Genomic DNA, 11,915 nt, shown 5'->3' on the forward strand with positions numbered 1-11,915 from the left:
AAAAGGCGCAGTTGAAGTTTCCTGGTCCGGGGCTACCTGGGGTCGTGACAGACAGACTGAGTCTGTGACAGGCCCCGTGTAACCCACGCGTGCCCACTGGGAGACTCTTGTCCCTGTGATCTTCCAAGTGCGGCGATCGACAGCTCATCGGATGGTTCAAGCTTCAAGACACCCCACTCGCGAATAAATACAACAATTCCATCCCTCAGTGTCTCAATCCAGTCTGTTTTCCTCACGAAAGAAAACCGAACAAGATGGCTCAAAACGAAGCTTGCAAGCTTTCATTGGTATCCAAGTCAGTATCAAATCAAACCCCTGCCAGCTGGTCCACGGCTGCTTCGCTGATCTCATGAGAAATTGTTCATTCCCGTTGTTTAGTCCAATCCGATTGATAAATCAAACCCTGTCGGGCTGCGTTGAAAGGACAGCCTCATCATCCCGATCTCTGCGACAGCTGCTGAAGTTACATGAAGAAAAACTCAAGAACTGTCATGACCCCTACCCGCGTCAATCGTCCAAGTCGCGTAATACCATCCAAACAGGAAAAGTTACATTGAGCGATGGTGAAATCATCTCGTTATCCGATCAAAGGAAAGCGAATGTACTTCGGATCAGCGAGACATTCGATATCGACGAAGTAGATGCACTTATCCTATGGCTCCAATTCCTTCATGCCGAAAGACACACATCATCTCCGATCAGTGACGCAGACCAATCGAGCCCGAAGAAGGTCACCGATGCCACATTTGAAGAACAGAAATTTGATGAGGAGACAATGGCCAATTTTTCTTCCTTCTACTTCGAGGAGAGGAGAAGCGCTCTTATAGTTGTTGCTTCAGCGTTGCATATAGGTCAGGATTGTTTTTCCCACATTTCCGCTTCACTATCTTAGTATATGAAGTCAAAAAGCTCATGTGCCCGTTCTTCATAGCCGAAAACGAGTCCTCTGCAATCAATGATACATGTTCACAGCTTCTGGATCTCATCACCTCGATAGAAACACCCTCTCTGATGCTCGAGTCATTCATCAAACGAACCAAGTCGTCCCTCCCCGATAGTGTGCGCGGAACAGCCCGACAGGCCTTGATTTGGACACAACAGGTTTGCCTAGCCAAAAGCATGTTTGATTGGAAGGAATAGTGGCCTGTACTAACTCACCTTTCCAATCTTTCAGCTCATGTACGAGCAAAAGTTGATCCTCGAAGTTATCTTTTTGCTGTTCTATGGCCTCATCAAACCAGATGCCGCACATTATGTTTCAGTGTTGAAAGCTTTGCAAGAGACTTCGTGGGGCAAAACTCAGGCGTGTTTACCTTACTTTGATGAAGAAACCTCGACGATCCACTTGAACGTGTCAAACCTTCTGACGCTAATAGCCTTGCAAGCCTCTCATACCGAAGACATCTGCTCTCCTGAATTCGCACTCGCATCGGAGCCCACTGAACGCGAATTGACCCACCCCGGGAAGCTCAAAGAAATCTACGACTTGCAACTCGACTTGCTCCAGCAGCAGCCGCTACAAGCCGCCCCCATTGCGCTCGCTTGGTCGTTTATACTCCATCAGCTGACGAATATCTACCTGGAGAATGAAATTCCCCAGTCTCATCAAGATTTTGCCGAGCTCATTCTTCCCCAGTCAAACCAGATGAATTCCGATCAGGATGAAGAGGCCACCCCCGAACAGCAAGATGAGAGTATGCCATTATATCAGCGCTGGGCTCGACATGTCTTATCCCACCAATGTCAACTCTTCCAGAATTTGAGTCAGCTAGTGTCGTCTGTGTATTGTGCAAGCTCCCACAATCGCTTTGGTGCGCCCGACAATAATGCTCTTGGCTACCTCGTCACTGTCCGAACGTTCTTATCTGCTGTGCCGATCTTCTTCCGAATATCCTACCTGGGCAAGCAACAATTCGAGGATGCCATCAACGTATTCGGGTTGCTATTCAGGCTTGATGTGCAGCATGCTATAGCCAGCGATCTGTGGCGAGCAGTACTTGGTGAGATGGAGGTCGTTAGCGATGTCGAGCTCCCCCTCGCAACCGGTGAAGCAGAATATCTCTCTTCCGCGCGAGTCAGATTCCCCATCAATGTTGGACTATTTACCGGATTATGTCGATCACTCAGTGGCTTCAATGAAACCCCTCAACCTTCAGATCCGAGCTATCAACTTCTCTGCACTCGTTCCTTACTGGAATATGCCGATCAGCTACCCACACTCACCGAAGCTATTCCAAGCTCTCAATCTTCGCTCCTACCTCTGTGTTACGAGCCAACCCTCCCGCCGCAAACCATCGATACGCCAGATGGTAGTCCCCCTGACTCTCAAGGTTGGATCAAAGCAACTCGCCCTATTTGGATCTCACCTGACCTCCAAATTCCAAAGCACACGATAGGTAAAATCGTCAGCGGTGCCGACCAAAAGTCCGTGGTTGTGTGCTGGCGCTTCACTTGGTCGGCGTGGCGATATTGGGGTCGACTCCTACTGCAATATGCAGGATACTCTGGTCAGCAGAGCAATCATGACCATCACCACGATGTCTTTGGATCATCATCAACTTCAAACCCTTCTTGGTATGAAGATAAGCTGGAAACCGAGAGCATCGTCAATATCTTGAAGATTTTGACCAGTGTTGTTGAGTGCAGCACCGAGCTTGGAGCAGAGCTGATTGGCAAGATGGTTGGCAATATTTCGCATCAAGGCCTAATCCAAGCCATTTTCAATCTTATCGAAAATCCGATCGACATGTCCACTCACACCATCTCTAGTGAAACTACTGAAATATCTCTGCGCCTCGTGTCTGCCCTCTCACCGATATTTCCTGGCGCTGTTTGGACTTTGGTTCGAGGCTCGCACCTTCTTTTCCCGGACTCGTCCAAAACATCTCATTGGAATGCTATCGACACAAGTGGTCCCACGTTGAAGTTTGAGCGGTTGTCTGGTGAATATGGCATCACTCTCGCCATTCTGGATCTAGCTCAAATGCTTCTGCTGGAGGCTATCTCTTCAGGACTCACAACCAACCCCACCTTTGCTGAAATCAAAGCGGAGGTTCTTGTCAGGGCACTCGGTTGGATTTGCGAGGAGGTTTGGCCTGGGTTTCAAAATTGGAAATATCGTCGACTGGAAGACAAGTTTCAAATCGCAAGCAAATGTTGTATCATCTTCAACACAATTGCTTCTGAGACTCTGAAAACCCAATTGTTTTCGGCCGACATTCAGACAGACTTGGTCGTCGCTCGACTGTCTCAATCGTTTTTCTCCTGGTTCCTCACATCAGCCACTGCGCTCACTCTAAATCCGCTGATTTCCATCCTCACCACCGACCAGAGCGTCATGGAAACTCTTCGCAAATTTCATCGCAATGTGGAACTTGAGGCGTTTGCCGAATCACTGTCGGCCTGCGCACGTTTGGCCAGAAACATTCTCGCCCTCAAAATCAATCACATTCCCTCAGGGCAACCTTGCTTGTTGGAGCGACTTTTTATGGCTCAGTCAAATCGAAAACCTTCTTCCTTCGCTGGTCTCAAAGATCACTCTCGTCAAAGCGTATTGCCATTCGTCGCCCAATGGTGTCTGGTTGCTCCGCATGTCGATATTTCTAAGGATGCATGCGATATATTTGCCTTTCTTTGTTTCCTTTCGCAGGATTGGCCTTCCGATTGGCCTTCAATCAGTTCAGGTTTCGGAGACCCCGACTCGATGAGTCTATTTTTACACGAGCTCGCGTTTCAAGGTTTCCAGATCCGCGATGATGATGGCATCCTCAGATCATCATATTGGAATTTGCTGGCAGTGTTACTCGATACCCAGCCGTCTCTCGGAGCTATTATTGTGACTGGGACGGCATCCCTCCCCGGCTCCACAACTGAATCGGTTCAAAAGTTGCAATCCAAGAGCCCTTTTGAGCTAGGTATTGCGGCATTCGTCAAGTGTTTCGAGAACAACAACAAGCTCGACATCACCGTCGGACTGAGCGTGTTGTACTTTTTGTACACTGTCTACAGTCAGACGAACGGATTCCTCGCAATCTTGTGTCAAACTCTGGAGAATCAAGAGTTTGTTGATAGGATCGTCGACATATCAACCAGTTTGATCAACACTCCCCAATCATTACTCTCCATATCCGAGAGCCGTCTCGCGCCTTTGTCGAGTGATGATGCTGAACGCGACCTCTTCGGAGAACTGGAAGAGCTCCAGATTAAACATTTTTGCAACGAACTGATGTGTAAGGCTTACGCGACCAGGACCCTAACGGTTCTGCTCCAACTGGAATCGGATCAATCGACTATGTTAAAAGGAATGTCGAGCAAGAGTAATATTGGCCTGTCTATCTCAAAAGAACTTCAAAAAACACCGACTCAACTGCGTGAATTGATCTGCTCCGCGATTGAAAGCTTGGCCAATCCGGAACTTCAGTCTGAAGCCCTTCGAGAAATCAATAACCGATACCCCAATCTCGACCTCGATACCTACCGAAGAGTTGACCCTGCTTTGCCCTATGAGAAGCTCCAGCTGTACGGCAACGGTTTTGTTTACGACTACGAATTGGTAATAGGTAGAATTAGAGGTAGTGATGTATCGGCTTCAGTCGCCGATGAAGTGATGAAGAATTTGATTGCTATCAACTGGAATCTGTCAGCCGTTGATGCCCAGCTTGAAGTCACTCAGTCATGGGAATCCCTTCTGGAAGTAGTCTTTCAGCAAAAATCTATCACTCTCCAGTTAGGACCGCAACTCTCTCAATCAGTACTGGAATCGGCCAATGTGATCGCGAAAGAAATCAGAGGCGGTGACTTTATGCTCAACATCCATTCAGTTAGAATCTCAATTCTTTTGACACTAGTTCAAGCACTCCCCGTGAATGAAGAAACATCCAGAACGACCATCAAACTATTGGAAAGTGTCAAGAGCCTAATCTCCTCCGAGCGTTTCCCAATCCTCGATTCTATCAAGCGAAGACTGAAAATCAATTGGCACACGAACTTTCTCAAGTTGCTTTACCTAATCTTCAGGCGGTGTGCGCCAATCAAGATACCCAGTCTGAATGATGAACAAAGGCACTTGATGGTCAACCTGGTGGAGACGTTTTTGAGGTCTAGCATCTCGATCTTGGAGACCGTCTTGACTTTAGCCCAGATCTCATCTGATGCCAACTATGAGCAAGATTTGAAACTCAGCGTTTCTATTTTTACCGAGCTCATGAACTCCCCCGTCCGACCTCCGATAATGAACTGGGCACATCGCATTCATGATCTTTGCCAACCCGCCTTCAATCTCCTCACCCAAGAGCCTCTTCTTGATGACCAAGAGCCGATGTTTGCAGAACATGTGATTCGTCTCTTCATGAGTTTAGCGCTTGATGATCGTCTGGCAGAGTACATGGCCTCCGAGGGACTGATACCCGTTCTCCTCAACATATCGCTCACTCCGAGGGCGTCTGAAGGACTGATCGAACCTGTCGCATCCAATCGACCCTTCGAGAGAAGTCCAACTCATCGCCTGTGGTGTTCCATCCTTGCTCTCGTTACCTCCCTTGCCAACACACTTTGCTACAGCGAAACCTTTGTGCTGGACGAAATCAGTTCTTTTGCCCGACTCTATTCCCCTCAATTACTCAAAGCCATCAGTGTCATCTCGCCACCGGATCACACTTTGCGCGGATCGTCCGAGATGAACCTGACTCTTGCCGGTCTAGAAGAGGCAGAGCTTGTGACAAACCTCCTGGTCGTTGTCTCTTCAAAACCCGTCGGCCGCTCCTTACTCAGCTTGCCTGAAAACTATCGCCAAGCCATGCTGACTGCACTTCAAACTTTAGCTCATTGTCTCAACCATCCCAATTCCACCTCGAAATGGCTAGAGAATGATGTGACCTGGAAGAGTAGTAGCAGGCTAATGAGTCAGACGTTGGGCAAGACCGGTCAAGTCGTCGTTGATAACGGCCAACCCTTGCCTACTCATGTCCAAGAAGCTTTGTTGCACATGTTACAAGTTTCTCGGAATATTCTTCACACCCTGGTTTCTCACACTCGAGCTCTCAGTGTTCTTACGCGAGACGTTGCAGAATGGGCAGTCGAATATGCAATGATTAATCCTGTAAGCACTAATCTCCCTCTCCCGTAATATTTTCCAACTTCTCGAGAAATCTCGCTAAGGCTAATATCACCTACTTTCTTTGACATCCTTCCATCGTGTCTTATAGACTAGAAGTATTGTCGTTGGCGATACAGCTACCATCGGAACGCTGTTTGAACTTGCTGAAACAAGTCTTGACATCTACCGATTGGCTTCTACTCGGAATTCCGCCCCCCCTACCACATCCTCCGACCTTTCAGACTCGGTCAATGTATCTGATGCTTCAGCAGTCGTGCTGGAGTTATCATTACTATTGGCATCGACACAACTGGCTCTATGGCTCTATTCCACCGCCAACCCCGAGAGTAGTGTAGTCGGCAGTCTTACATATCCCAGTTCCCACGCCATCCATAAAGACAGTGAAATGAGCGCTCAAGCTCCAACATCGCCTCGGCTCAGAAGAGAAATTTTGAGTGATCTGGCACCTGATTTGATGAGCTCGATCGATAAAGGATTGAGTGTAATCAAACTCGTCAATTCTCGAACAACTTACCAACCCAGATACGCCGTCAACCCCTTAAATAGGTCGACCATCAAGAAAAAAACAATCAAAAAACCGTTTCAATTGAGCTATTCAAGCACTCAATCAAGTCCTCCCAGCCCTTCACTCGAAAATCAGTCCGCTCTTATAGTCAATACCCCCGACAATCATCAGCAAACTGAAGATCTCTTGTCCGCCTTAAAACGTTTCGCCGAACGGTATTTTTCTGAATGAATTTATTGTTTCAGTTCTTTTACTTTCTTGGTGCTATTTCTTATTTCTTCTGTTCATTTTTGTCTACTCTTCTTCCCCCTGTTTTGATTTTGATCTTCTCCTGCTCTCATTCTTTTTTGCCACTATTTTTGTTTGCTTCTTTTTCTTGTTTCATCTTTCATCGTGTCACCATCCATATTTATTTTTGTTTTTTCGCGTTTTTTATGTACATCATCATTCTTGGTTTTATTCGTTCCAATTTACTTTGTCCGAAAAACATAATATTATCCAAGATGCTAGTTTGGTTTGAGCTGGAAGGATCAATTTAGATGCCAAGCCAACAACCCACGGTTTTTGAATCCCCTTCCACAAGCAGGGACTTGATCAAACTTAACCAAGTCCCTCCCGAAACGCGCCTCCACCCTCGGACTTAGCTAAGTTTGGGACTTGATGAGGTTGTACATAAGATTAGGACTTCCCCATCCAGAAAACTGTCAGAAACATGAACTTCTGCTAAGTTTGTCGCGCCTCGACTTGGTTAAGTTTGGCCTCCGTCTCCCCGGGGTGTACCCTCCCCGCTTCATGTTTCCGGTGGTAAGCAATATCAGGACGGTAAAGTTCCACAAGAATCAAAATACGACAAGACTGAAGACATGCCGATCTCACAGAACAAGCTCATGCCATACTCAGACAACCCGTCGATCACTGAGGAAAACAACACGGAGCAAAGGAGTGCGCGAACACCAACGCGGAAAAAACGGGGTTCATCGCGATTCAAACCGGGACAGTTCTTCCAGAGATGGTTCATGTCTTCTCGGCAATTGAGATTTCCAGGCCAACAATCCGTGACTCATATCAATCTCAACCGTTCAATCAACGACAGTTTAAGATCTCCCATCAGGATCAGACCAGTCAGTCAGTCACATAAACTCAATCAATGTCCCCCGTCTCTCACCCTGAATGAAAACATATGATCGATAGATAATTGATATGTTCCTCTCACTTATTCTCATAGGCCTTCTGTATAATAAGCTTGATCAACATAATATTCTTGGCGATCATTGGGTTCAGCCGAACGGGCCATTCAGTTATCGCTATCCCCAAAAAAGTATGGATATTTACACCTAAATCATCCTGTGATAATCTTACTTCATCGCGGCCCGAGGGAAAAATAGGAATGCTTATTCACTTCGTTTAACTGGCGTTTTCTTTCTGGGAGAGTTAGCTTTTTCATTTTTTTGGATGTGAGCCATTTCATCCTTACTCAATTCTCCGAGCTCACGGGTAGCATAAATTATGAATCCAATCACGAACTGATATACCGACGGTTCATCTTCTGATTTAAATTAATCCAACCCAAAATAAAATGTAATAAAAAATATAGTCGCGTTGATTACAGGCCTATTTTATTCAATACCAGACATAGATGATTCCTCAAGAGTGATCTGGTACTGGAATTATTTTAATGAAATCCTGACGGGTGCCGTTTGCTTTTTTCTGGGTGGATTTGGAAGTGAATTCATTCAATTATTCTTGCCGTGGAAAGTGTTTTCAGTGAGTGGATTTTAGTCTTTGCTTTCAACTTGAAATTCTGGTTGCGCAATTGTTTCACGTTATGCAAAATGGAATCAAGGCTTAGACTTATACGCGTGAAACCAGTGGGGTGATCTACTGGCCAATGAATTAGGATGTTTAGCCGGGTACCAACTCTCCCGATCATTGCATCGTCGCTATCGGAATAAACTAGAATTATCAAGCCTATATGAGCCGCTAGGAGCAGGCGGATCTTCCTCAAGGGACCTGGATTCTTCTTTCGAGCAAGATGAAGACGAAGAAAACTCAAATGATAGGCAACAAGCATCTTCAAATCCTATCTTTGGTGCGAATAATCCTGAACTTTCTAACGTATGGTCGGATAGACTCGAGGAAGGTCAAGAATACTTTAGGTTCGAAGAAGATGAAGAATAAGACCAGTTTCCATTTTTGCTCTATCCTTCTAGAAACATTTCTTGGTAAGCTATCTCACGTTTTTTCTTCCTTTGCAGTTTCCAGCGAGTCGTGAGCTAACACTCGTGTCACAATACATTAGCTTTCACTGGTCTCTCCAGTCATAACCAATCAAGAAAGTTATACTTTCTTAAATTTTCATTATTCATTTGCTTGACAGACTCGCAGCTTGGCGTCAGTCTTTATCATTTTGAGGTGTAAATAATTTCAAACAAAGGTACACGTGACCCAAGTAGAGTTTGTGATGTTTGCGTCAAGCACTCTAGTGCTTCGTGTTTGTGTTGCCTTTTCTCGTGTAATTGCATATATATTATCTCACAAATGTCCCTGTCTGAATATAACTATGCTCACTTGGCATTAGTATGGCACATTTCCATGCGGCAAGGCTGGCACATTTTTGCTTTGAGCTTTCCCGCCATCCTTAAATATTCTACATTGTGCATGGGGACTGTTGGCCTAAAATGTTTAAACAACAAGAGATGTAGGAGCACCTTGATGAAAGAATTGGGCATGAAAAGCACTTACATCAGTTATTCTATTATACAATTGTACTCAACATATCCCTGGCTTGTCTGTTAGCCTCATAAGATGGGTGGCCCGGGCAGGGGCAGATTGTTGTGATCAATATCTCGAGCTTAACTAAGCCACTCGTGGTGAGCGGGTCTGGGCGGCAGCCCAATCTCACCAGAGAGGCTTATGCACTAAAACACAAAGCTCGCCTGAGCCGGATGTGATATACACGCCATTACTTCTCTCCTGGTTTCTATTCCACTCATCATAATTTTTTTCTTTTTTGGTTTTTCTGACAGGTTACCATCCACTGCAAAAAAAACTTTGTCAACTGTGAGCAGTTGACATGCGGTAACTCTGAGGAAGCTTGTGGTGTTACACCAGCCTTACTCAAGGTTTGACTCAACCCAAGCTTCAATGCACAGTCACTGTGCACCTTGCACAATAACTGTGCCAACAAAGGCACTTCAATCAGGTGGGTATCCTGCATGTCAACTGCAAGCAGTTGAGTAAGTTTTTTTTGCAGTGATCTGTTTGATTTTTCAGTATTTTATTTATTGTTGTGCTCTCCTCGCTTCATATTTCAAACTCGACAACAAGAAGTGGTATGACTGCGCACGGTCCTTGCCCTATGGGGCGCAAGTCAAATCAAAGTTCAAAATCTTGCACTTGACAAAAAAATTTCACTGGATACAATCAACATTTTGTAATAAAACATATGGAAAAATCAAGAACATGTAGAATTATGATGTATCAAAACTAGAAACATTATGTTGAGTTGAGAGTGAGGTGATGCAAACAAGGCTGCTCCCAATCAAACCTTGGAATCAGCTCACGCAAGAAAAGTGTTTTAGTGTGCAAGTCCCTCCCTCCGGTCGGGTCGCTTCGCGACCGGCCAAATGCGGCACGCCCGCACGGAGGCTGGGACTAGTGTTAAGGTCGTCAATATGTTGTGCTGATGACTTGGATATCCAGTAATTCAATCAGCCACAACTTAAAAATTGCCAATTGTTTTTTCAGTCGTCCAAACTCAATTTGCTTGAGACTCATCTTCTCCTTGCGTAACACCCACTGGACACGTATGTGTGCCAGCTGGGCTATCAGGTGAAATAATCTTCCTGAAGAGCCCTGGGGTCGGGCTCTAGGATGCGGCAAGTGTGGCTCATTAGATCTGGTTGTGTGGATTAGGCTCAATTAATGGCTAGGATTGTGGCACAATAGCACGGCGAACGAGGCGGGTTCAAATCTTAGTGGTTTCTCCAATTAGTGATGACTCAGATCAGAATCTCGTCAACGTACTGCTGTCATAGGCAACATTGGGGTGTGCGGCATCCTCACGGGGATCAGTAGATTGGCAATGAGTGGCCTGATGATTGCGCGCGGCGATTCAGTGATTTGGATTGCAAGTGAAGAGGGTAACGAATGGTGTGTGTCATGTAAGAGGCTAGTAGAATACACGTATGAGGTTGGTTGTGGGAGATGGGGGCATGTCTGTATTAAATGCCGACACCAGCTGAGGCGTCAACACCAGTACCAACACCAAGGGGACCGCCAACACCCACTCCGACGCCCACATTCGCACCAGCTCCCACACCGACACCTCCCAGACCGGCTCCTACGCCTACGTCGGCACCTACGTTGGCGCCGAGTCCACCAAATCCACCGAGTCCGCCACCAAGTCCAGCGTTGACCCCTACGTTGGCTCCGAAACCAGTTCCTAGGTTAGCACCAAAACCGGCGTTAACCCCAAAGCCGGGGATCATGCCGAAGAGACCGCCAAAGCCGCCGAAACCGCCAAAGCCGGGCATCATGCCGAAGCCGTTACCCATAACGCCAAAGCCGGGGAACATGCCACCAATGCCTATGCAGGCAGTCAAGTCTGGTCAGGAACTGGGTGTCATGTCTTGACAGCAGCTGCTAGTGATTACTAACCGGATCCTTGGCCGGGACGACCACGGGACGGGATGCTGGGAGATGGGTGATAAGGAGCTGGGTGGTAAGGTTGAGATGGCTTGCCACCGTAGGAAGGGTGTTGGGCTGGGGGAGAGTAAGATTCTGGTGGGGCATAGGAGTCAGAGTCGTAGTCTGAGGCAGCGTAATCGCTGGGTTGGTGTTGTCCGGCTGGCAAGGCGAAGACCGCTGGGTGCGCAAAGGTTTTGATGATGTTCAGCTGTGGGTTCATGTAGGGGACTGCTCCATAGAGGAACCATGATCTTACCGCTAGTAGCAACGAGAAGGGTGATGAGTAAGCTGGACTGCATGTTGGTTGGTGTAAGTTTGAAAGGATCGAAGATGATTGATTATTATTATTGGCTGAATTGATAAATTAGGTGAAGCGAGCGGGCTTGGTTGGATATTGGGTAGACGTAGGTAGTGGAATGAGGTTCGAAGTGACTATTCCTGGCGTCTTAAATATGTGTGATCTCCAAAACATAGGACCTTGAATCCCAGTCGGAGACAAATTTGATTAGCCAATATCCTCAATGTCTGGCTCATTTAGGGAACACGAGTATCTCCTGCTGGATGCCAAGTGCCAGGAGGGTTGATGCCCGAGGTAATGAGAGAGAT

At 46.6% G+C, this 11,915-nt stretch overlaps 3 protein-coding genes across 3 annotated transcripts; 2 read left to right on the forward strand and 1 right to left on the reverse strand.

Moving 5' to 3' along the window:
• Positions 1-254: 254 nt before the first annotated feature.
• Positions 255-6,851, forward strand: PtA15_6A227 (uncharacterized protein; the record flags this gene model as incomplete). Its single annotated transcript, XM_053169910.1, has 5 exons — positions 255-295; positions 379-851; positions 932-1,101; positions 1,175-6,097; positions 6,204-6,851. The coding sequence occupies 5 exons, from the start codon at positions 255-257 to the stop codon at positions 6,849-6,851; spliced, it is 6,255 nt and encodes a 2,084-aa protein (XP_053021154.1).
• Positions 6,852-7,483: 632 nt separating this feature from the next.
• Positions 7,484-8,798, forward strand: PtA15_6A228 (uncharacterized protein; the record flags this gene model as incomplete). The annotated part of the gene is made up of 4 exons (XM_053169911.1): positions 7,484-7,745; positions 7,846-7,938; positions 8,251-8,384; positions 8,490-8,798. The coding sequence occupies 4 exons, from the start codon at positions 7,484-7,486 to the stop codon at positions 8,796-8,798; spliced, it is 798 nt and encodes a 265-aa protein (XP_053021155.1).
• Positions 8,799-10,626: 1,828 nt separating this feature from the next.
• PtA15_6A229 (uncharacterized protein) lies at positions 10,627-11,608 on the reverse strand (the record flags this gene model as incomplete). Its single annotated transcript, XM_053169912.1, has 4 exons — positions 10,627-10,713; positions 10,973-11,208; positions 11,280-11,486; positions 11,566-11,608. 4 exons carry the CDS (start codon positions 11,606-11,608, stop codon positions 10,627-10,629), a joined length of 573 nt encoding a protein of 190 aa, XP_053021156.1.
• Positions 11,609-11,915: the final 307 nt, after the last annotated feature.

Source organism: Puccinia triticina, chromosome 6A (genome assembly GCF_026914185.1).
Source record: "Puccinia triticina chromosome 6A, complete sequence".
NCBI classification, from domain to species: domain Eukaryota; kingdom Fungi; phylum Basidiomycota; class Pucciniomycetes; order Pucciniales; family Pucciniaceae; genus Puccinia; species Puccinia triticina.